At 47.3% G+C, this 25755-nt stretch overlaps 1 protein-coding gene across 4 annotated transcripts in view; it reads left to right on the forward strand.

Annotated features, from left to right (window-relative positions):
* The window catches only part of CACNA2D3 (calcium voltage-gated channel auxiliary subunit alpha2delta 3), an 859023-nt gene that overhangs the window by 650345 nt on the left and 182923 nt on the right, over positions 1-25755 (forward strand). For 3 of the 4 annotated variants that reach the window (XM_053897956.1, XM_053897957.1, XM_053897959.1), the window contains 2 exons: positions 413-487; positions 25389-25472. In XM_053897956.1, coding sequence (XP_053753931.1) covers positions 413-487; positions 25389-25472 — 159 coding nt within the window. The remainder of the gene's footprint in view (positions 1-412; positions 488-25388; positions 25473-25755) is intronic. The other variant, XM_053897958.1, reaches the window with a different exon arrangement.

Genomic DNA, 25755 nt, shown 5'->3' on the forward strand with positions numbered 1-25755 from the left:
GGCCTCCTCTTTCCTTTCCTTATCAAGAGGCGGAAGACGCCCAGGCTGATAAAACTCTGTTTGCTTCGACAGAGGGTCCTACCAGAAACATCAGCTACTTTCTGTACAAAAAAAAAAAAAAAAAAAAAAGGAGTTATTTTTGTTTTAAATAAATCAAAGTAAGGCCTTTGGATGCCAACATGAGGATATGACATTTTAAATTGTGCTATTTGCTGAGCTTATCCTGTGACAGGTCTTCATTTCTACCAAATGTCAAGGATCAGCGCCTTGCATTCATTTTAATGAAATATTGTGCTGATAAGGGTTATGAATGCCAAGTTTAAGCTGTAAATTACTAAATGCCGGGCTGCTTTATGCTTTGTGAATTCACCAGGGAGCCAGCTAATGAAGGTTTCTTTCTCACTTCTTACAGTTAGGGATTCACGGTTATGCCTTTGCGATCACAAATAATGGATATATCCTGACGCATCCAGAACTCAGACCACTGGTAAGAGAAGTACCTATTTCTGTGTTTCTCCTCTTATGATTTTAAAAGATTTTCTTCAGTTCTACAGTGATGACACTTTGCAGTGGTGTTTACTTTAAAAGTTTAACTTATAGCACGGTCTCCTAAAGGTTGTTTTAATAGGTTATAACTAGTTTTTTTTGACGCATAATACATTAGTAATGTGGGATAAATATATTTATGATCATTCTTTTACATATAAATAAATAAATAGATAAATAAGTGCATTTATTTATTTATTTCACACCTGCCAACACATGGAAAAAGTTTTAACTCTGGACAGCCCAAAACCCATCATAATGGATCCCTTTATATAACAAATGTTCCCTCTCACTCCAACCAGATGCACTTACTGCACGTTACATTGGACACAACAAATTAGACCCAGGATCCCTAGAAATCCATTACGGTGGGATTTGCCCCCAAATCACATGGCCTAAGCTCAGTGCCTCCTGTGTTGAAGGTATTCGACAATACCATTTTTGTTTAATTGGAGCAGTTGAGATTTTCTCCCATTCCCTGCCTAAGCCATATCCAGTAGCATTGTTTGGTGACCTGATGTGTGAACCGTTTTCTTTCTGAAGTGAGTGAGGTCCGACCTCATCCAGCACAGCCCATGGTGTCGTTGTCCACCCTAATCCCCGGGGAGAGGCTGCCTGGAGCATTGTGTTGAGGAGGAGTCCGAAGGGCAGCCAGGCTCATCTGGTGGGAGGCCCCAGTCCATTGGCGGTATCCCCTGTGGACTCTGGAGGGGCAGTGGCAATGAGTGTGTTCGTTGTCCCTGGACCAGATGCAACGTGATGAAAGGGCAACCCTTTGGGTTTGAGTGTATTTAGCTAATTTTACAAAAAATGTAAAATCATAAAAGGCAGTATTGTAAACTCTGCTTTTGAAAGATAAGAAGGTGTAGGTGGTTTTCTCCAGCAAAATACACATGCATTTGCTCGCACCCAGCCACTGCACACGTCCTTTTTTTCTTTCATCGTGCTCAGCAGATAGCGGCACTGCCTGCCATGCAAATGTTTGTCAGTGCAGCATCACGGGGATCGGTTTGTTTCTCGCGTGGATCATTGTCTGGAAAGAGCTCATATTTGAACGGCATCATCATCCAACTTTGCTCTAATCTCCCTGGTATTAATGGAGTTCTGGCCATATCATGTGGATCCCATATGCATGCTTTAAGATGGGATTTATGGTAATAAGTTCAGTAATTAAATATGATTTCAACAAACTTTTTATCAGAAAAGGATTAACTGGTCAGCTAATTCCAAATGGAACTCAGAATTACTGAAAAGTCTGATTGGGAAACTTACTAATTTAAGGATATTTAAAATATAGCTAAGTCTAAAATGCTTTGCCCGTTACCCATTTCCAAGCCACTCAGGGCTGTCTGTTGGGGTGGTAGGAGTTATGTGTTTGTGGTTGAGTATGGGCTCCTCGTGCTTCTTTATTCCAATTGGAGTGGGGCAGAGTCAATAAAACAATCAAACCTGGATCCTCTGCCAGTGAATGAATTGGCTTCCTATTTATCAGCTTTCTAAAAAGGGATGAAATGGAACCAGACGTCAGAAGTCACCAAGGTAACTTCTCTCTCTCTGCAGCAATGGCAATGAGCAGCTCCCATAAGCACAGTTGACTCACAATGCCTTCCTGGTCTTTTATATCCCCTGGTCATGCAGCAAACAGTTTGCCTGCGAATAGTACATCTGATGCACTTTCCAGAGCTGTGGCCACTGAGAAGGCAGCCAAAACGCTCTTAGAAACGCAGGGCAACCAGTCAGCACTGATCAGCCCGTGACAGTGCAAATGCTCACAGATACAAATCATTTCTGTTCTTGTCACTGCTGAAACACTGTATTGAATGGTTTCACCAGAAGTGATAGCCAAGGTCAAGTTCCCATAAGCAGGATGGCCCAAGCAAATGCCCCAGCATCTCACTTGTGAAAATCCAAACCAGATGAATGGTTTTGCAACTGATCCATGATGAGAACATAAGGAATGGCCAAGCCATTTATCTATCTCTGACCCTGAGGCCCTGGGATACTTAGAAGAGGTTTGGAGTAATGCCAGCCGTTGAGGATTATCTGAACTCATCCATCTGAATGTGATCGATTAGTGGATGTTGACTCTGCCTCGAGTTTTGCATTTTCTTCCTGGGCAAAAGACGGCAGTGAAGGGGGAGGAACTCAAATTTAGCAACTCTCAGGTTCCCCTTGACTCTTGTCCTGCTACATCCTAGCTGTGTGGTTTGGACTAAGTCACACAGCCTCTCTGAGCTTCATCTTCTCTTGTAATCGTGCCATAACCATAATGTATGTATCACAGCTTTGTTGTCAGAGTAAATGGGATAATGCATGCAAAAGCCTTGGGTGACAAAGCTGGCCCTGGGACATGGTGGGGACAGTGATGGTTATACCCACATCCTATTCATATTATATGGGCTCTACCGATCTGTGCTCAGCTCCTAGAAAGATTGGGAGAATGTGGTGGTGGTGGATGCTTAGGAGGATCTAAAGGACCCTTTTTGATTATTCAGTTGCTTCAGACTGTCATGAGAAACATTGGCGAGGGATCGCGCGTGCACACACACACACACACACACACACACACACACACACACACACTCTGTTTTCAAGGCCAGCTCCGGAAGGCAGGTAGACAATAATCTTACTATGAGGTTCTCTGTGAGCCCTACCAGGTGAGGAGGCTAAGGTTCGTGGTTGTTGTTTGTTTTTAAAGTAGCAGTAAAAATAATACCAGGAGCTGTGGTAAGTGCAGAATGAGAGCTAAGCTAGCTGGGCATCCATCTGCATGGAGGGGATGCCACTGGCTCTGGCATGAACAAGTGACCTGTCCGTCTCAGTTTTGTTTACCCCAACAAAGGAAGCAGAAAGCTTTCTCCCACCTTCTCTCTAAGCACCAGCCCACTCAGCACAAAGTAGGGACTCTGGACAGAGCCACTGTTCGTTGCCACTTATTTTGGGTCCTTCTGAAAAACGTAACTTGTGAGCTTGCCTTGGAAACCTGGTATCTGCACCAGGCCATACATCTGCCCTGCTCAGACTGCTCCCGCATGGCCAAGGACAGCCAGCTGCCAGCAGCCACCCTGGCTAGCTGGGGCAGGGAACAGACTCGTCTCTCCCCAGCCCAGCCACATAATCGAATCCTTATTCATTCTCCGTGATTCTGGCCAAGGCTGCCAGATTAGCACGGTGGGTGTGAGCGTGGGGTTGTGGCCAGCACAGGAGGATGGCGCAAGCTCACTTAAAATAACTCCGATTCCCTCTCCATCTGCCACGGGGGCTGTTTCTGCCCCTGTAGCCAGAGGAAAGAAGTGGGTTTCTCTGAAGCACAATACCAATATTTTTCTAATTTGTCCAATAAAATCTTCCCCTTGAACTTAATGCTTGGCTTGATTTTATCCAGTATTTTCTTTAATCTTGTGTGAGTTGGGTGTGAATCATGAAGCGTCTCCAAAAACAGCTCAGATATAGGAGCCTTCACTCAGCAGACTTGCTTTGGTTTAATTGGCAAAACTGCTAAAATAATACTTCTCTGTTGATAACTGGGCTCTCCTTGGTCTTTCTCCAAGTGTTTCTCAGCCACTCTATCCTTGCTACCACCTTGTGATTTCTGATAGACTGACATTCATGCAACAGATGTTACCTGCTGCCAGGTGTGCTGGGTCCCGTGTGGCAGTGGGGGCTGCTGTGTCTGTCTTCAGGTCCCTCTGGGTGGGGAGTGGGCCAACACCACAGCAAGACGGACTCAAGTTAGACCTTGGGGAATGCTGTTTGAGTAGTTCTTAGACATCTGGAAGTTTTTTTCTGGATCTTTACCACTCTTTAACATTCAGGTTAAAAATATTTTCAAAGCAGAGTTGCTGTTAGATTTAGTTTTCTTGGGGCACCTGGGTGGGCTCAAATCGGTTGAGCATCTGACTTCGGCGCAGGTCATGATCTCATGGTTTGTGGGTTTATGCCCCTTGTTGGGCTCTGTGCTAACAGCTCAGAGCCTGGAGCCTGCTTCATATTCTGTGTCTCCCTCTCTCTCTGCCCCTCTCCTGCTCTCTCTCTCTCTCTCCGTCTCTCTCTTTCAAAAATAAATAAACATTAGATTTAGTTTTCTTGTGCTTTATTTTCCAAATATTTGTGGATTTTTTTTTAACGTGGAACCCTGACTATATCTCTTTTTCTCTTGCCCAACAGGGCATTGAGGGGAATAAAATTGGGAAGGTGCCGCCTTTAACATGACCCGATTTTTACTGAGATTTTAGCGATCCATCTGCCCCTACATTTTAGACGAAAGGGTCAACTGAGTTGATTTCCTTCCCCAAGGAGGCCTGGAATGTGGACCTGGTCAAACCACCAAAAGAACACAAATAAGGCTCCTTTCCAGCAGCCACAGCACAGGCAGGGCTCCACAGAGAAGCCTGGGGCACGCAAAATTTAGGACTCCTTTCCACGGAGACCATGTTGACATCTGCCAAAAGCTGTTTGCTCTGGGTCTGTGAGCCCAGGAGAAGGGGAAGGATGCTAGAGGGTTTCTATTCTGTAAGAAAATTTGCCAATCGCATCAGCCACTAGGTGTTGTGGTGGGTGGGACAGGAGGTGGGAATGACGGAGAGAAACCCTCAGCCGTTCCTTCGGTGTTTGCAGGCATCCACTAAGTTCTAGGCCCGAGCAAGCTGCTTGGGGTGGTTACAAAGACATGTCCCGCCTCCAGGAACTCAAAAATCTAAAAGGATGGATAAGATTGTATACTCTGGGTGGGTGAGTAACTATAGACACTCCTAGGAAAAAGTGCATTCTTGTGTGTTTGTTATCGTTGTTGTTGGGTTTTAGTGGGTTTTTCTAACATTTGTTGATGTCTATTATTGTTCTATTAAGTGTTCTATATGTGTTAAAGCTTTCAATCATTAATTAATTTGATAGGAAACTGAGGAGTAGGTGCTGTGGAAAGGCCCAGAGGCTCACAGGGAGGGTGTCTGTGGGGACAATCCTGGGCAGGTGTATAGAGAAGGCAGCCTGGAGTCAGACTGCAGATAACTGTACGTGCCAGGCTGAGGAGCTCCAGTTCTCTGTGGGGAAGGCAGATATCCCCATGTGATAGACAGGAAGCTGAGGCCCCAATGATAAAGTGGTAAGGTGACTAGAAAGTTCCAGAACCAGGAGCCCTAGCCCAGATCAAGTCACATGTGCTGAATTCTGCTCCATTGGTTGGATCTTTAGGAAATGGGAGACAGAGCGGTTGGAAGGTGGCAGTGACCAGGAGGCCACATGGATGAATAACATGTTCATCTTTGGACGATTATAGTTAGAATCTGTCTAGACTAGAACTGTCTAGTAAAAATATAATGCAAGCCACAAACAGAAGCTTCTTATGGAATTTGAAATTTTCCAGTGGCCACATCTAAAAAAAGCAAAAGAGAAACAGGTGAAATTAAGTTTAAGAACATGTTTTAGTCAACCCGATATATCTGAAATCTTATAGTTTCCATAGATAATCCATACAAAATTATTAAAGTATTATTTTCCATTGTTTTTCATGCTAGTGTTTGAAATCTGATGTGTATTGGGGCGCCTGGGTGGCTCAGTCAGTTAAGCAGCCGACTTCAGCTCAGGTCATGATCTCACGGTTGTGAGTTCGAGCCCCGCATTGGGCTCTGTGCTGACCGCGTAGAGCCTGGAGCCTGCTTTGGGTTCTGTGTCTCCCTCTCTCTCTGCCCCTCCCCCGTTCATGCTCTGTCTCTCTCTGTCTCAAAAATAAATAAACGTTAAAAAAAATTTAATTGTTGAAATCTGATGTGTATTGTACACTCTCAGAGCATCTCATGTAGACGAGCCACATTTCAGGCGCTCCAGAGCCACGTGTGACTCGAAGCTACCGTATGGGACAGCACAGGTCTGGAGTATGACCAGACATTTTGGTCCCTTCTACACAGAATGGATGGTAGATCCTCCCCTTTCCTGCAGGTGGGTTGGAACAAACTCACTACCACCACCATCTCCTATGGCTCTTCCATCCTGGGGGTCTGTGCAAACAGTGGATGGCCAGTTAGCCCCCTCCCCTGTGGCCTCAGCCCCTCCCTCCCAAGCTGCAGAGTGGAAGCAGGGAGTTGTTCGGAACTCAGGAGCATGAGGTTGGTGGCCAGGGCAGATGGGCTCCTGGCTTTGGCCATGCCGCTCTGGCAGTTGCAGCCGTGTGGGTTCACTCCTAAGCCACGCAGACTTCCTAAACCGAACTGTGAAGCACAGGCCAGTGGGCGGGGGGTGCAAGCCGCATTGGCCGAGCCTGAGCTGTCAGATTTTCTAAATCAGAATACTCAGATGCCCCAACCATTTCTGTTGTTCTGTCACCTTGAAGGAGCCCAAATTGTGCAGATAGCCATGTCATCTTCCCAACCGATGACAGAAGCTTTCCATGCTCTCTGGGATTCAGTGCTGCTGTCCTAGGCACCGACTGTCCACAGCCCGAGGTCTGTCTGATCTCACCAGCCTTTCCCTTGGGTCACCCCTTGACTGTCCCACTCTCGATGTTGATCCTGCTGCTTTGTTCTTGTGGCCACCTGGGCAGTTCGTTTTTCTTTGTCCTTTTGCTATTGCACAAATAGATGGGCCCTTGCAGAAGGTCATTGAATCCGTGGATCAACATGTGGATGTGCTAATAAATAGAAACATTCTTGTACTGCAGCCCTTTCCTAAAGAATCAAGTGGACATTCCTACAGGCACATGTAAATATATGTGGAATGCTAAGGAGACGGTGCATATTAAACACCAGTTTAAATAGGAGCTTAAAAGTTGGGGGTACTATTAGAACCCCTGTCCAGATCCACCTGATCTAGCACGAGCAATGGACCATGTGAAGAGATTCTGTATCATTCCAAAAAACGTTCATGCGGAGTTCAAATGTGATCTATCTTTGTGTAGATCTTCGGTTATGCAAGGGCTGACTCCCATCCCACACATCTCCTGGTTTTATTACTGTGGATAATCCTTATACCAGAACACCTCAGTGCATTTTCCTTCATTTCTTCTGCCCAGCCACACCTACTCAGTGCAAATGCTCAGGGTTCTTTTTAGTTCAACGGGTGTGGGTGTGGCCTCCCCATGCCATCCCCCCCTCACATGCTGTCGGATCTGGCTCCAAAATGTGCTCCAAGCCCTCCCCCTTCTCTCTGTCTGTACCCCCTGGTCAGGCCACCGTTTGTTCTGTCTCTCCCAGAGGGCTTCTGTCCCCTTTCTGCTCCACTCTGGGCACCTGGTTTTGCCCGTCCCCACCGCCTGCTCACTGTGGCATTATTCACTCTGCACGTCAGGGGCTGCTTTCAGAGACATCAGTCATGGGAGGGCTTCAGATTGGCGTGCAGTGTAAAACCCTAACTCCTGGCTGTGACCGCAGCACCCTGCCAGATCTCACTCCACCTCCCCATTCTGCCTGAGCTTGTGTGGCTTCCCACAGTGCTCACCTGTGTTCTGGCCACACTCTGGCCCTTTTGTCCATTCCTCCAACACCCCAAGCTCCTTCCTGCTCTGAACCCTTCTTGTTCCCACTCTTCTCTCTACCTGGAATCTCATCCCAAATACACTCGTGGCTGTTCAGGCTTGTTCTCACCTTCCAGGCCTCATCTAGATGTCACCCCTGCTCCTGGACCAGAGGAGACACACCCTTCCTTCATCACCTTTCCATCGTGTCTCCTGCTATAGTTTCTTTAGATCACTAATCACTTGTGGGAAAGGTTGATGTGTTCAGCTTTTCCCCTACTGTCCCTGTGGGTTCCTGGGATCTTTCTGCTGCATGGAAAAGATGGTCAGTAACTATTTGTTGAGTCACTTTGATGGTGTTTGAATGATGTTGGTGATTACATGTCTGGGTACCAGTTTCCCACGATCAATGAAAAGTGCAGATACCACATACTCACCCATCAGACATTTCTCGAGTCCTTCCTGCATCAGGCACAGAAATTGAATTACACGTGATTGGTCAGGCCCTCTGCTCTTTCTGTCCTTCCTTCTGCCCTCCTGCTTGCCCGCAAGCTTTCATCAGATGTTCTTAGAGTCAAGCACCGTGCTAGCTAGTAGGGGCCTAGAAATAGGTAAAAGGGTGTCTCTGCCCACAGAAGTTCACTGCACAAAGCAAGAGTTCCCCGACAGTGAGAAAGTCAAGAAGAGCTATGGGCTCACAGTGGGAGTGTCTGCTTTTCTCAAGGAAAGTTGCCCTGAAATGCAGGAGGGCTTCCCAGAGGAGGTGGTATGCACATCAACTGTATCCACAGTCCACCCGAGGGGACATTTTTACCCCACTCAGCCTGGGACCCCACACCCTCCCCAGGACCGCTGTCCTCAGGCCTGGCCAGACACACGACTTCTCTGGTCTCAGAACCATGCATTCGCCTGTGAGGGTGTTTGAAGTGGGGGCCTAGCCTAACAAACCTTTCTCCCAAGTGCCGGAATTCCTTCTCAGCCTCCTCGCCCTCCGCTCAGGCAGCAGATGAACTGAAGGAGACTCCCCAGTAGGTGGCGCCCGGGCACCGCCTTGTGCCGTGTCCCCTCGTGGATGGCGTCCCTGCCAGCGGCACATTCTCAGAGCGCAGCCCAGGGACTCCGGCTTCCTGGTCTGAATCTATCCCGTTTAGTTTAAAAGAAAGAATTAAGGGTTGCCTAGTGAGTGTATCTGCTCAGAGGAGTGTGTTCTCTGAGAAAAAACGAACAAGGCTGTGTGACCCCCGTGTAGCAAGCCTGTTCGTTTTGAGATACATCATTTGGCCAAAGAGAAAACAGAGCCCCGCATGGCTTTCCTCTTGATGAAATTGTTGAGGGCACTGTTTGAACTGCCCTGGTCTGGACACTTGAGTGGAAGAAGTGCCGCGAGTGGGGGATGCTTCTACCTGGAGAGAACCTGGGGGTTATGCCAGGTCGTGGGGTGCCAGAATTTCTGTGGGCTGGGAGCTGCCCTCTGCTGTGCAGACCTCAAGGACTCAACAGGCTCTGGGCCCCCAAGTTCTGTGCTGGGTGTGTGTTTGGACACTCAGGGCGTAGATGGGGTTGAGCAGACAGGGACCTGGTGGTAACAATGCAGCTGTTACTTAGCGGGTCAGGACCCAGCCTCTGGGCCGAGCACCTCCGTGTGTTTTGCCTTCTTAAGTCCTCATACTGCCCCGCATGACGGTGGTACCCATCTCAAAGGGAATAACTGATGCCTAGGCCAAGGACCGTTGGTCAGACAGCAAATTTGGGTCAGTCTTCAGGGGAAAACCAAAGGATGACTATGGACAATGACATGTGCCTGGTCATTTTTCGTAAAATTAATTGTGAAGCAGCGTTATAAGGATCCCTCACAGAATGCAAGTTGGGCTGGAGAGCCTCCCGGCACTCCTGCAGACACTTTCCCCCTTTGTCTCTGCTCTCAGGCTGCCCCGTACACTGCCCTGAACTGAACTCAGCGGGGGCTCTTTTGCGCTGGGCAGCGGCTGGGGTTTGGCTCCTGGGGGGCACCCACTAGAGGTAGAGACAGGCGGGTGGGGTCGGAGTGCACATTCAGCCCTGTGGCCCCGGGACTGGCCGCACCCAATCTAAAGTCACATTTGCCTCCCTGTCTCTGTGGCTTTCTCTCTCAGGACATGAACAGTGCCCTTTCCTCTGTCCCTTCAGGAAGAGTGGGAGAAGGGTCCCCGCTACTGCTGGCTTCGGGAGACTGCATCATTTCTTCTAGTTTCCCACACCCTGCCCACACCGTTACAATAGCCTCTTTATTAAACCTTCCTTAATTAGCCAGCATGACTATGCCATGTGCTTCCTGCTGGGGCCCCACTGATACAAAGGTAAGGGTAGACTGAAGGTTTGTTTTTCTTAAGTCTTTACTCTGCCAAAGAAGGAAGAGAGAAGGAAGAAGGAAGGTTGGAAGGAGAAGGAAAAAGAAGAACAAGAGACTCTGTCAGTTCCTTGTTTATTCATTCATTCATATTCATTTATGTATTTATCTCTCAATGCAGTGGGAGCAAAGAGCTTCCCTATACCTTCCGGTAAATTTCCCTTTTACCCAAGTGATTAAGAATTGGTATCTGGTGGGGCTCCTGGGTGGCTCAGTCGGTGAAGCATCTGACTTTGGCTCAGGTCATGATCTCACCATCTGTGAGTTCGAGCCCCTCATCGGGCTCTGTGCTGACAGCTCAGAGCCTGGAGCCTGCTTTAGAATCTGTGTCTCCCTCCCTCTCTGCCCCTCCCCCACTCTCTCTCTGTCTCTCTCTCTCTCTCTCAAAAATAAATGTTAAAAAAAAATCAGAAAAAAAAAAAGAATGGGTATCTGTTGCTTACAGCAACAGCAGCCTAGCTGCTACAGCAGTGAAATCCCCAAGTCTGGGAGCCTCTGCTGGGTGTGGCCTGGCCTCAGCTCTCAGGGAACCCACAGTGTGCACCCCTGCCCCCCGCCACCCTCCCCAAAGAGGTCTCTCCCTGTCCAACCAGGCTTCTTGCATAGGCCTTTGAGTTTGGTCTCAGCACTACATTATAGAAATATCTGGACACATCCGCCCCTCGCTGCATCTGCATGACCAGCAACCTGAATGCTGATCACATTGTGTTTTGTTCACCCTTGTATATGCACGGCCCCGTGAGGTACCTCGCAGAAGAGATGGAATGGTAAATAAGTGGGGAGAGAAGACTCACATCTAGGAAACTGATGACACACTATATTATTAGGCACCAGGGTGAAAATACTGACAAGAAGTGGAATTTATAAAAGGACTTGGTGTCTAGCTGTGGAAGGGAAGGGGTGGCTGGAAAAGGCTGCGGGGAGCCGGTTTGCAGCCTATAAGCCCGAGGTCACAGTCTGTGATCCAGTCCAGCACAGCTGGGAGCAGCAAAGGGCCCTTAGACACCAGATGCATAACAAGCTCATTCTTGCACTGCTGGAGTGGTGAATCTTTCCTCCCGCCCTCCCCCGCTCTTCCCACCCTCCTCCTCCCTCCTCCTTTCCTCTCTCTCTGGGTCCTTCCCTTCCTTCCTTTCTTCTCTCTTTTCTTTTCCTCCCTCCCTCCCTGCCCTCTCTTCTTTTCCCACCTCCTTTCCCTCTCTCCCCCCTCCCTCCCATTCCTCCCTCATCTGGCCTGCATTCATTGGACGCTACTCCTGGGCCAGGCACTCTATTAGAGGCTGGGGATCTAGTGATAAAATGAGACAGACGTAATTCCCCTTCGTTACCCATTTACAATCTCATGGACATTTTTTAAAGTTCATAAGTAAACAAATAAATAAAAAGTACTACACATTTCGGATAAACTCTCCGAAAGAAACAAGGATCTGAGAAAACAGAAAGTAGGGAGAGGCACCTCCCTTGGTTGGATGGTCGGGGAGAGCCTTTCCTGGGAATGGCTTGTTACACTGAGCCCCTGAGGGAGGAAAGAGAATCACTGTGCAGAGATGTTGGAGGCTCTTTCAGGCTGAGGGAAGAGTGTCAGCAAAGACGCTGAGGTGTGGCGTGTTGAGTGTGTCGGAGTCTGGAATCTTTGGGTGGATTTAGGACAGACTTCCAAAGCACAAGGGGGAGTGACTGGGTCACTGGGGAGTGATAGGGTCCTACTTGGGAAGAAGCTCAGTGAAGCACTTGCCTTTAATACTCTGCTCATGTCCCCTCAGTTACTGCCATGTCCACACATGCCAGCCTGGCTTCCTGCTGCCAGCACCTGGCTGAAGACTTCCTCTGGCTTTCAGAGTGCACTCCTCTGAGGCAGCAAGCCAGATGTGCCAGGGAGTTAGCATACCCCCCACCAGAGACTGGTGAGCACCCCCCCTCCCCCCGCCCCTCACAGGTGGGCTCTCTCGAGAAGGCTCCTCAACAGCAGCTCCCAGAGCCTGGCCATGGGATTCGGCTCTGGGTGCCCACAGTGCTCATGTGCTCGATGATGTGCCTTGTGTTGGCCACCTGCCCGTCTCTGTCTCTGGGTCACTTTGCGGCATCCCTACAGGTATTTCCTGAGAACCCCTCCCAAGTAAAAAACCTTGCCCTTGAATCCAGGGCTCTGGGACCGCTTCAGAGAGAACTCAAGCCAGGATACCAGTGGACTGCTATTTCTTGGGAAAAATTGATTTGCTGTAGACTAGAGCTTCGAATGCAGTTTTGCGTGTGCCCCCATGGCCTTTTGCATTAACACGATGCCATCAGACACATTTTCCATTATATTTCGGGCTCCTGCACATGAATTCACATTACACCAGCTTACTTGCAGAATCCACATTTGTGCTTAGAAGTACCAGGGAGCCTTGGCTTTGTGCTATTACTAATCAAGGGTAGGCGAAAGGAATTCGGTTTAGAGATAACATTCTCAGCTGCTTCATTGTTTGGCAAAAGGATTTGATGAGGACAAAGCCTTTCTTTACACTGGACACACTCTGACCTTTGTTTTACTAGATTAATTTCATATCTAGAGTGCCCCATCTTGGATGATGAATTAGCAATAAAAAGCTCATCAAAATGTAATTACATGCAATGTGTTGAATAATGATCTCTTAAAAATTCCTATAGATTTGTCTGCACCTCCTTCCCCTCGTGGGGGAAATGAGCCTCAGCTGCTAGCTACTAGCCCCCTGCTCAGGAATGCAAACCCTAGCCATATTGTGAGTCTGAGATGGGAGAGCTGGCTTCTATCATTACCCAGTGTCATCAATTGATCAATTGCTTTTCTGCATGTGATGCACATCTTTATATAATTTAAAGGACCATCTCAACGGGGGTAGGAATACACAGGAAGTGGAAGCTCAAGGCAGAGTGAAGCCCTCACCTCCTCCGTCTGCAGCAGCCTGTTGCCGGGAGGGAGTTATTAATTAAAATGTTAACTGCCCAGACAATAGCAGGCAGACCAGCATGGAGAGCGCCTGCGAAGCAAGCATTAAAGCTTTCATAACTGTAAATTCCCGGAAAGTTTGCTCCTCCTTAAAATAGGAAAACAGAACCATCTGTATCTCAGAGGAGCCTTAACTGAGCTGTTTGAGTGTTGTTAGGCTTTTCCCAAGGAGCCTGGCTGGTTTCTCTCCAGAGGGCTGGACTTGGACAGGGAGAAACCCTAGCCTTATTCCCTGCTCTTCAGGAGTCCCTTAAACCCTACAGCTGGGCCGACAGCAGAATATTCAAATGATTCCAACAGTGAAAATACCCACACTCATTTGAATAACTGAAGAATTCAATCATTTGAATGCCAATGATTATTCCTCCCGGAGTTTACATTTTAGAAAGACAGTGCATCTGAATCCCCATGAGAGCATTAAATTGCTATCTAATTAGCAGTCCCAAATTATATATATTTAAAAGATAATTAAAGGTTTGAAGGCTGTTGGAATAACTGGTTATACATTTAAATGAATCACAAGAAATTTGTTAGTAATGTGCGGAGTTTTCTTTTATTTCTTACTTCCCTCTTTGAAGTTCAGTAGACCCAACCTCTTGGGGTTAAGTTTGGTAGCGGTAAGATAAAGGCAGATGGTTTTAATTATTGCAGCTCCAACCTCCAAATAATTATAAGCAGCTGTCATTTTTACATGATCTTAAATGATAAGACCCAAAGAATGCAAATAAAACAGTTGACACCATGGGCTTTTGGGCACCATAATTTAATAATGCCCACCACCGCTGGACTGACCATCGCACATCATTGTATCTCTGAACACACTTCCGGGGTGCCACTTCCACATCCTTTGTGGGTGTTTGCAGGGTGAGGGGGAACACTAATACAGTTGGGCAAGAAAGTAGTTTGGCCAAGTCAGGTAGGGCTCTTGCTTCAAACCCTTCTCAACCTCACTGCCCCTTTCTCCTTGGGATGGGATCTACCCCTGTTGTTGCCCCAGTGAGCCCCCCAGTAGATGATGGCATAGTAGAATGGCACCCAATAGTTGGAATTTCTTTAGCCCATAGCTGGGAATTTCACAAGGTTGGGTACTCACGCAGCTTGCCAGAGCCAGAAATCCCAAATGAGTGGCTAGCCTGCCAGCCTCAACCCAGGAAGCTCTGGGTTCAAGTTTGAAATGTGAGGCTTTCTGTGCCTGTCTCTCCTCTCAGAAGGGCAGAGACCCCCTGAGGAGCAAGTCAAGGAGACACTGGCCATTTCCACTTACGGTAGCCACAGAGGCTTCTCTCATTTGGACCCCGTGACTAGAAAACCAAAGTCTGACTGAGGCACATAGTTCACCCTAGGCAGACCTGCGGATGTACTTTGCCAGAGTCAAGTCTATAACATCATCTAGAGGGAAGACACACACACTGAGTACTCCAAATCAAATCAAAAACCCAAGGAGCCAAATGCTTGATTCTCACCAAAAGTCTCACCTGGAGTTTCTAAATTTCTATCTGCATTCCGGGAGGAGGGTTTGGGAGTAAGTGGGGCAGGTGCAAGCATTTACCTGACTCCCTAGTACTGGGGCAGGCTTGAGAGTCATACGGCTGGGATGCTCCTTCCATGGAGCCCATTGCATCCAGGTTCAAATACAAGTATGAACAGTACATTCATATATATTTAATGGAAAGATTCCTTTGAGTGTTAATAATTTGTTTGAAGCTCAGCTCTGCTCCGTGTAGAATGGCAGGGAGCTGGTTGATTGTGATCCCACGTCACCTTGCCATCATCATCCTTCTGTTGTGCCATCACAGGACACATCTCAGGTAGGCACCAGACAGCAGCCTCAGGTACATGTTTGTCCGTGGGGCAGAGCCGTCTCCCTCAGCCTCATCTGCCAGCTGTGTGGCCTTGGACAAGTTGCTCAACCTCCCTGGCCTCTGTTTTCCTGTGCCGCAAAATGAGTACAAAAATAGTGCCTACTATCTGAGAGTGTTTTGAGGATTAAATGAGTTCATGTTCACAAAAGGTCTAGAACTGGCCAGACACGTACTGTGGGTTCTACATGTGTTCATTAAGTATATTCGCTTATATTCACATCCTAATTTGTTCATTGACTCTCTTCACTCATTGAAATATTCAAATATTCATGGTGAATCTCTTCTGCCAGGCACTCTCCTGGGCATTGCAGGTTCAATCTTGAATGAGAAATAGCCTCTTTCCTGGAGATCTTGGGACCTAGTTGGGGAGATGTGATGGGTGTGGACAGAGAGACCACAGGAGGCTCAGGAGAACACAGGAAGGACCTGAACCAACTCTGCACTAGACTTCCCAGATGAGCTGATGTCTCTGTCAAGTCCTGAGGAGCCACTGGATGTTGAGTTGGGGTGAAGGCTGTTGGAAACAGAGTGGTTGATACAGAGCCTGGAGGCAAGGACGATAATGATACAGTTAGCAGTCAGCTCAGCCTAGCTGGGGAGTCATAGAGAGACAGGCAGGAAGTACAGAGAGAGAGGTCAGAGCAGCAAACAGACAGAGTGATGGGGACTGTGGCATTCCCGAACATTGGACATCATCCTAGAGGGCATGGGGAGCCATGAGGATTCTGGGCCAAGTGGTGATTTGGGTTGCAGAAGAATCTTCCCTTCTGGCATCTGGACCCTGGAGCATGGACTAGAGAGGTAAATTCCATGCAGAAAGGCTTAGAAGACACTCACCTTCATCAAGGTGGGTGGGTATCATGGTGGTTGAAACTAAGTTGATGGCAAGAGGGATGGAGAGACATGATTCTATTTCAAAAGACAAGGAAAAGATAGAAGCATTGCATATGGCAGTTTGATGAGCCCTGGTTGCTTTGCCTGGCCCACTGGCCTCTTTCTCTGATTCTACTTGCCTTTTTAGCTTCTGCCCACATCTCCATGATCACAGACAAGTGTAAGACTCAGAGGACTGAGTCAGCCTTGCGGGGGACCTTTGGTTTTCCTATGAGTCACGAGTGACATCAGAAGTCCCTTGGGCTTATTCAGACCAGCATGCATCCAGAATTAAAAAAAAAAAAGACTGTATATCAGAATCATCTGCAAAGAAAAAATCAAACCTAAACATTTTGCTGGGTCACCAGTCTAGTGGGATATGGATGGATCAGTGATGAATGAGAACCTGTTCAGTCTGGTGATGAGAATGTGGCTGGGGCAGAAAGCAGATGGGTTGAAAAGATGGACATGTGCATGTTTATATCACAAAAACTCTTGTGTCCTCAGGGAGGCGCAAACAAGGGCCACCCCAGGGGAAAAGGGAGACAGACTCTAGCTGAAGGATCAGAGAAACTTCCATGGAAGATGTGGGCACAGAGGTGGATCGCTTTATGTCTTTTCCTCCTTCACAAGTATCTTTAAAACTTTTAGCAGAAAAAGAGAAAACTATCACGCCACACAGCCCTCTAATAAAATCGTATACACACACACGTTTGGTGAAGGCTTAGCTATCTGATGTAGGTTGATATCATCGCAGGCATAAACCAGAGTCAAGGGTAATGGTAGCTGGCTTGCAAGAAAGGACTCCTTTCCCTAGTTTCTTCCTCCCTCCATTTCTTTCACTTGCAAATCATTGCCAGCTTCCTGCACTTCATGCCAGTTAGCACAGAAACCTTAACATTGAGAGAGGCCTCTCTGTTCCAAACATCATCCCTCCAAGTGGAGCCAATGGGACTGGAATATTTCTCCCAGGGACTGAGCCAGGAGAGGTGATGGGAACAGGGGTGACAGGCAAGGAAGGCCCATGTCCCTGACCACAGGCAGAAACCCCGCAGCAGAGAGCTCTCTCTGTGTGAATGGGCAGCTGCAGCACCTCTGGAAGGCAAATGTGCCACAGTTTTGTGGCACTGTTGGTTGAGGCTTGTTTTTTATTTCACTTGGGTGAATAAGAAAATGCATCGTCTCTGCAGTTTTTGGTGCCCAATTATAGTACATGTTCAAAACAGTCTGACACATTTCAATACCCAAGGGTATTTTGCTGCAGTTAAGTGCTCAGGGGAATAATGCCAAATAAAGTTCTGTAAATGCATAAAAAATTGTTTGCTTGTCAACTGTCACAGACATACTTTCAAATTATAGAGGTCCTCTTGTTATCCTAGATAGTATTTCCTAACGACCTAGCTATTTGAAAGCTTTATGTGAAATCAGCTTTGGAATATGGCACTGTCTGTGCTCGAGAACTCGGAGCAACTCTGTTTGGAACTTGGGCATTCATTCTGAAGGTTGTCCTGCATCTAACCTTTGCCCAGAAGACTGTAGTGTGGGTTTTGTCCAGAGTGTTCTAACCAATCAGTGGGGCGGTCTTCCAGGTACCCACACTCACCTTTCCTCTGCAGGTAGCATCATGGTCTTTCTTCTGTGCTCAAGGCTGGTATTTTCTTAGCAAAAGCCCTTCACCTGACTCAGACGCCTGCAGACAGCTCCCCTCTCTCTGGGTCAGAGTCTCCGCTTCCCAGTCCCTTTGCTGGCAACCAAATCTCCTCCTGCCCCAACTACTCAGCACGCTTTTCATTTTCATGACTCTCTTGCTATTACAAGGCAGACTGGCTTTCTGAGAATGGGAATTTAGATCCAGCCGCCATGTATCAGCCACACTGAAGCCTACAAAACCGCTGGTGGAGTGAGGCCACTTCCTCCCCACACACCATGGGGGTGACTCACCACGACTCAGAGGACACTGATTAAGATAAAGGTCATTGGGGTTTTCAAAGCAGCCTGTTAATTGTTGTTTTTTAAAAAAATACCAAGGCTGTTTTAGTTTTACAGCGATCAAAAGGATTTTGTAATCACACTAGGAGAGCATGTAGAACTTTTCATCTTTGAGACACTTAAAAACATTAATTAATAAGAGCAGGGTACCTGGTAGAAAAAGGAAAAGGCTTGTTGTCTCGACATGCCCTGCTGCCTCTCTCCCACCTTCCGGCTGCTTTTGGACACGCCCTCCCTGCTTCCCTCCAGTGTATCTGGGCTTCTCATCTACCCATGAACATGGAGGATTTCATCCCTACGTACAAACTCCTTGGTATTTGTCCCCTGGCATGTCTATGTCATCCGGTCATCAAATTTATCTAGAAAGGTCTGAGCTACATGGGGTGGTGCAACCAAAGGGCCAGCACCATTTTGAGGGAAATCCTAGATACCATGGTACCATCAGATGCTACAAGGCTTCTCTGAGGGTCTGAGTCAGGTGTTGGCTATTGGGCCTTGTATTGTGTGCACTGGGCATGTGCCATGATCCTGGTTCCATGCACTCAGTATATTGTAGTTGTTCTCAATCTAAAACTGAATCGGTGTACCCCTGGCCGCGAAGGCCAGTTTCAGGGTAGCCTGAATGAGTTGGCGTCCAGTGGAGGCACAAGGGACTGGTGGGATTTGGCTTCCGGCATGGTTCTGCATCCATTAATACGCCTACTGCGTCCTGTGGGTGGTCGCCATCTGAGCTGAGACACCCTCGAGGGAGGCCTAGTACAAAATGTGGTGAAGACCCGAGGCTGGGCAACCAGGCAAAGATGGGGTGGAATCCCAGTTCCACTGCCAGTTAGCCATGCCACCATGTGGCCTGCATCCCTGGGCTCTGCGTTTGCGCGTCTGTGAAGTGGTTATCCTTCCATGGAGATAGGCACACCATTTAGCACGGCTCCTGGAAGAAGGGCATTCACTCTTCCTGAGGAATGCTAGGAGGTGAGGGGGAAGGTAGCTGTCAGAAAACGTTTGCTTTTTTTTTTTCTTTTTTGCTAAAGGCAGTCACTTGGAAAGCAGAACAGATTGGTTGCTACATTTTATGAATTCCTTGTTGGAGAAACAATGAACTTAGAAGACTGAAAGCTGTAACTACTTCAAAGTACTTTCCCTTTGGAACAGATAGCAGAATGGTGGGTGGGGATCCCTGCATGGCTGTATCGTGATAGTGAACACAATATATTTTTTTTCAATTCCTTCACTTTTCAGTATTTTCCAAATTTTCTACAGTGAGCAGTTGTTACATGGATAATCAAGGGAGAGAGAGAAAAAAACAAAACAAAACACCTTAAAAAACAGCCAAAGCTTAAACCTTTTGGATTGTAGACAGGAGTCACTGATACTCTGTTTCCACTGAGACTCCCATTCCCTTGGGCCACCTCCTCTAAGGCTATGTGCCATGGCAACCGGAGACCTTGTGTTTGAGACCCTTGCTTTGACCTTGAGAAGAATGGACCACGATGTCAGGTTGAACTGCCTCTTTTTAAAAGGACCGTACTATTAAGAAACCTTTGATCCCATGAGCATACTTTCCAGGGCTGAGGCAGGTGCTGCCACATCTCAGGTGTCAGTAATGACCTTGGCAGTTATTGGTGTTTGCCGAGTAGGCATTTCTTGAGACTGTTTGTCAAGACATACCCCTACTCAACCATGTGTGTACCCATTTGCTTCTCATCCCAGCCCTGTGAGCTGAATGCTATTACCTGCATCCTATAGATGAGCAACATGGGCTCAGAGAAATGATGCACACCAGCCCTGGAGCACACAGTGTGTGTGTGACTAGAACCAGAGTCTGACTCTAGGGCCTTGCTCTCTACTGCTCTTCTGACCACCCTGATTAATGAGCAGTGAACCACCGTCTACAACCTGAGTGCAGGAAATGACCGTTCTCAGCTTCTCCATGCTTTCCCCAGGCTCACCTGGGCCTGGCTCAGGACCTGATAAATGTTCAGTATCCAACAGTATTTTGGGGTATGTGGGTGTGTAAATGAGCAAATAAGGGAACGAATGGCTGAGGGAGTGAAGGAATGACGTGCCTGGTGGCCATCAGGCCCTGCTGTCTTGTGCATGGAGGAGAGAAGATGTGCCTCCTTTCCTTCTCCTTGAAAGGACCACTTTGGCCTCTCAGACAAGAGGAGACGCGGGCCTCGGAGGAGATGGTGAAGGTGTTCACCAGCTGAGGACCATGCTTTCCTTGGGAGAGAACATCTGCCCAGACAATGGTTGGCTCCCTGCCCTTGGCCACACCCCTGTACCAGATGGCATTAGCTTTGGGCAAGATTTCTTCCTCTCCAGTTGTGGGCCTCCCACCCCATCTCCTTCCTTCCTGTTGGCAGTGTGGAGCAGCACGTACAATTTATCAGTTATTAGCATACACAATATTTGTTTCGCAGAGGCTGTGTGGATGTGTGTAGCTGATCTCCTCTGGCCCTTCCTCCCCTCCCCCCCCCACCCCCACAACACACACACACAGAGAAAAAAAAGCAAAGACATTTTTTTTTTCAAACTCACATGAACGTGGTCATCACCTCAGCCCATCCCATTATGCTTCCAAAGTCCATCTCTAGATAACCCACAAGAACACTCAGGAGCAGCCAGTTAACCCCCACCTGTCAGGTTCAGGCACATAAGGCAGCTCCTGTATGGCTCCAGCTTGCCCCTCAGATGGGTGCCCATCTTGTCCCATCCTCCTAGGCCACGGGCTGGTTTGTATGTTCACCACATCTGGCCTTTATTTGAAACTCCACCTCAAAGTATTTCATAGCACAGAATATCTTTCCTTATTAAATTCTCCCCCACATATTTTTTTCATAAAACAGGCACCAAAAACTACAAACCTACCCGTGGCTCTCAAAGTATCTGTTTATAAACCTTTGGAAACCGTTCGCAATTCGTTAATCACATTTTCAAAGGAAGTTACAGTTTATAGATACACTAACAAATGCCATATCCGATGCCTCAGCCCCAGTAACGAGATCCTCACGCAGGGAAGCAGGGAGTGGGGCTGGTGGATCCGGGATGTGTCACAGGCTGAATCCCACGGGATAGGGGAGATCTGGCCTGGGAGTCAGATTTACTTCTCATTCTGTCACTCTTACACTGTGGCCTCCCATGTGTCCTCTCGGGGAGAAAGTAGGGGATCAGCCATGCTCAAACATAGTAGTCTATCTTGATTAACAGTGAGGTATTTTGCAAATCACATGTTCCTAAAGAGCCGTTAGGAACACTTCACTTAAAATGTACTTTAAAAGTGGTTCATTTACAAGGAAAATAATAAAGGCATTAAATATATACAAATCACAACTCCAGTGACTACTTACGTTTGAAACCCAAACCAGCTTTAAAACAACATATTTAGAAAGGGAAGGGGGTAATGTGGAGAGAATGTGTTGGTACCTGAAACATCTAAGGGCATAAAGATTTCAGTCACAGCTTGATCCAGGCACACACACCATGCTTTCAGGACTCTCTTCCTGTCTCTTCTCTGCTTTCTCTGCACTGGCTTCATTCTCAGGAAGGCTCTCTCCAAGCAGAAGCAGAGATGTTTATGAGGAGCTCAAGTTCACGTCCTACCACCTTAATGATGCTAGTGGATGCACAGCTCTTTTATCCAGATAAATCCAAGAAAGCATCCCAGATTGGGTCTCATCTGGATTGGCATGAGTTATATACCCAGCTCTGAACCAATCTCTGTGTCCTGGAGAGATGTGGGTCTCCTTACATGCTCAGGTCACTTGCCCACCTCTGAACCAGGATGGTCTTGCTTTCCCAAGAACTATATTTATGGGGCATAGAGCCCAAGATCTTCCCCTGGAAGAAAGCAAGGTGATTGCCCTGGAAAATGTGAGGGATGGGTGGGGGCAGTGCACAGCACAGATGTCTTCCTCATGGAAGTCTAATCTCTAGCCTTCCAATGTGCTTTCTAAATGGGAGAAAAAATAAAGGTGGATCTAGGGTCATTATGCTTGAGTTTACTTACCACCCTCAATCTGTTTTGTCTTATGCAACAGCCACTGACTTTTTCTTCTCTCGCTCAGAGTAATCACTCTTCTACATTACTGCTTGATCTTTAATGGGAGACCATTAACAAAGACCCAAATGGGAAGTCTTTCAGACTGGTTTCACATACCTGGTTAAACAGACATTGTGGTGGGACATTCCTTTTTTTTTTTCTTTTCTTTTCCTTCTTTTTTTTTTCTTTTATTTTTTCCTTCTTTTTTTTTTTTTTAGTGTTTATTGATTTTTGAGAGAGGAGAGAGAGAGTTATTCCTAAAATGGAGTTCCAGAGCAAGTATCCCCAGTCCTGCCTGTTTCCTTCAATGAAACTAACTTATTTAGACTCACTGGCTTGTGGACCAATACACTGGGAATGCTTCTTCACCTCACGCTCTAAACTCTCCAGGTTCTCTGAATATCAAAAGTGCAATGTACTGAATTTCTTGAGTGTTTGACAGCTGGGAGTGGTCAGAAGGCCAGGCTTCTCTAAGCATTAGAAAATTGCCAAATACCATCTAAAAGGACTTGGGTTCTTTATCACAGGTATGGATTTTTCTGCTGCGAGAGTCTCAAGTCCCAGCTGAGGTATATAGTACGCAAGTCTTGGTGCTTAAGATACACACCAGGAGGAGGTGCATGACTGTAACTCTCTGACACAACCATCTTCAACAAACACCTCCTTCCTGCCTATGGTTTGCAGAGCAGGATCACTGACTGGGTCTCCTTCATTTCAAGGAAATGACATGGAAGCCAACTGTATACAACGAGACCCATGATCTTGTTGGCCAAGATGATGGGTCTCAGGAATCATGCTAGCATATTAAGAATTTATTCTGTGCCAGAAATGTGTTTGTCAATTTATACACACTATCTAGTTCATTCTCTCAATCTACCGTTGCCACGGAGGTACTATTGCTTCTCTTATTTTGCAAGTGAGAAAAGGGGAACATGAAGCCACTGGGCCCCTTGTGCAAGATCATGTGCCCAGTGAGTGGCAGAAACACTTTGTCTAACAAAAGACAAGTGGATACTTTTGGTGCTCAGGACCTCAGCAGTCTTCCTGAGTTTCTTTAGGAGTGGCTGAAATAACATGATGCTCAGACACGAAAATTTGGTCGGGGGCTGGTGGTGAGTGGGGATGTCCTGCACACTCTGGTTATATCATGTTATCTAATGTGTCATGGAATTTGTTATTGAACTTGTGATGGGCTCTTTTCCAATATGCATGGTGGGCAATACATTGACCTTCGGGGGGGTGGAGCAGAATTAAGAGTGATGAACTGCGGAGCCAGTCCTTGGAAAAGAAAGAAAGCCTATTTAGCTGGCTTTATTTATATCCTTAGTACCTGGTCCCCACTAGGGGTCCAATAAATGTATTTGAGTAAATAAATAAAGGAGAATTTTGTAATGACCAAAGGAAGTGCTTCTCACAAAAAGATGGTGTAGACCTAGTGTTACATGGCCCAAGAAACTGTAAAGGCTTTGCCCTTAGTGGCCAGAGGCTGGGCTGCATGAGCTTCTGGCGTTCCTCCTGGCTCTTAGGAGTAGGATTCTTACTGAAATGGAACATGGGGGCCGTTAGACAGTTAACAGAGGCCCAAGAGTTTCTGACTCTTGCTGCTCAAAGGGACATGTGGAGTCTTACTTAGCATCATGTGCCCCCTTCCCCATCACACCTCCTCACTGAAAGCTGTGGGTGACAACCCCATGGACCTCATTCCTGTTCCTCCCACTTGGCCCCAGTCTGACACTTGCCAGGGTCAGAGCTTCTGTGAGCACACGAACTTTCCGTAACAGGATCCAGCCATGAATCTGCTGTCATTTACAGCAGCTTTGCAGGGAACCACTTCCCTCCCTCTTCATCTGCAGTGGATCCAATGTCGTAAAACTGGCCATGAACAGCTGCTCATTGGAAAGCCTGAGAGCCGGGAGAGGAAGGGTGGTTGACCTGGGTGACCTGAGCCCACTGCCCCTTGGAGCCAATGCAGCCTTCCTGAGTGGTGCAGTGGGCACTTTCCAGAGAGGTCTCAGCGCTCCTGAAATACACTTGACAGGGAAAACAAGAGAGGAGGAAAGCCACTGGGCCCTGTTTGGCTCTACAGTGACTACCCTGTCTGGCCTCTGTTCCCTGGGTTCCACTGGGGGCCCATTTAGACCTGTTTGGTTCAACACACTGGCAGTGAGTCTCTCCTTCACACCCATGTGCCTTCAGCACCTTGTCTCTGCAGTAGACAAGCAGTGTCCAAAATGGTAACCTGTGGTTTTATGGTCTTAACACACTTACAGTGACACTGCATCTCATTTAAAATCTTACCAATTCAATCCAAAGATGACCAGTTTAGAGACAAAATCAAAAAAGAAAAAGGCTATACATACATACATATTTTTTTCTAGTATGCCATCAGCCACATCTTATGAACTTGTAAAGGGGCTGCTTATCTTTAGCCTGCAGTAGAGGGCAGACTTTCCTACATTATAAACATCCCAACAACCAGCATTAAAGGCCCTGAGGCACAGGACCATCCACACACAGGAACATCCAGTTGGTAAAATGGTAGGCTTGCAGGGTGACTAACACCAGTGATCTAGGGAGAAAAAATGAAAACCACTTCCCCAGTTATTAATGCACTCATCAGCTTTTCCAGAGAAATGCCCTAATGGCCGTTAAATCTGACAGGGATTCCCAGTACCCACATCTACTCCAGGTAAAGGAGCTGCGCTTAGCTCAGTACTGCTATAGACAGCATGATAGGAAGTAGAAGGTTCTGTGTGTCTACAAAATGGTACCAGGATGTTGAGCCCAACTGTGGAGATCAGTACTTTTGTTTCCTAGCCAAGGAATTAGGGGGTAGCTTTGGGACAGGAGGTAGGGGTGGGAGAACTATAAAACAAAGGGTTATGACTAGATGTTTGGTAAACTGTCTACAAAGCCCTTTCCTATGTCATGAAGGGGTGGTCTTTAAAACTTAGGAGTAGAGAAGGATCTCCCCCATTCCACACACATACCATCCAGGCAGAGGGGAAATTTTGCTTGGTTTCTGGCGTGTTTGGAGCCAATGAGTCCAGTAGGTAAATTCATATCAAGTAGAGTTGACTTCTTATTCCCCAGCTCAGAGCGACTGGCCTCGGCTTCCCTGCTATTAAAACCCCTAGGACTGTGCCCTGCCAGGCTTCTCATCAATATCTCTCTACTCATGGTTCCTGTCAGAGAAACGGGGCTTGGGGAGATAAAGGCTGCCCTGGCTGCTGATCTCATGGAAATATTTTGTTTTCTTTTCCTTTTCTCCCTGCCAGTACGAGGAAGGAAAAAAGCGAAGGAAACCTAACTACAGTAGCGTTGACCTCTCGGAGGTAGAGTGGGAAGACCGGGATGATGTGGTAAGTGACTGATGAGGAGGGAGCTCCACTGTACCCACTTCTGTACCTGGAGGCCATCCTAGGAGGTGGCCACTGCAGGGACATGGAGACAGTGGGCCCTTTTGATGGCATTTGGGGTTTATAACTCTCCTGCTGGTTGGAAAAACTGCAGATAGGCCTGCTTTGTGCATTTGGCCAAAACCAGCTCCTGTCTGGTCCCTTCTGCTGTGGATTAATCCAGACCCTTCCTCAGTGCCGTTTGTGGGGTGTTGCTGCCTTCAGGGGAGCCTGGCCAGACAGCAGA

This window comes from Panthera pardus, unplaced genomic scaffold, assembly GCF_024362965.1.
Source record: "Panthera pardus isolate Hobbes unplaced genomic scaffold, ASM2436296v1 HiC_scaffold_8, whole genome shotgun sequence".
In the NCBI taxonomy this organism is placed as follows: Eukaryota; Metazoa; Chordata; class Mammalia; order Carnivora; family Felidae; genus Panthera; species Panthera pardus.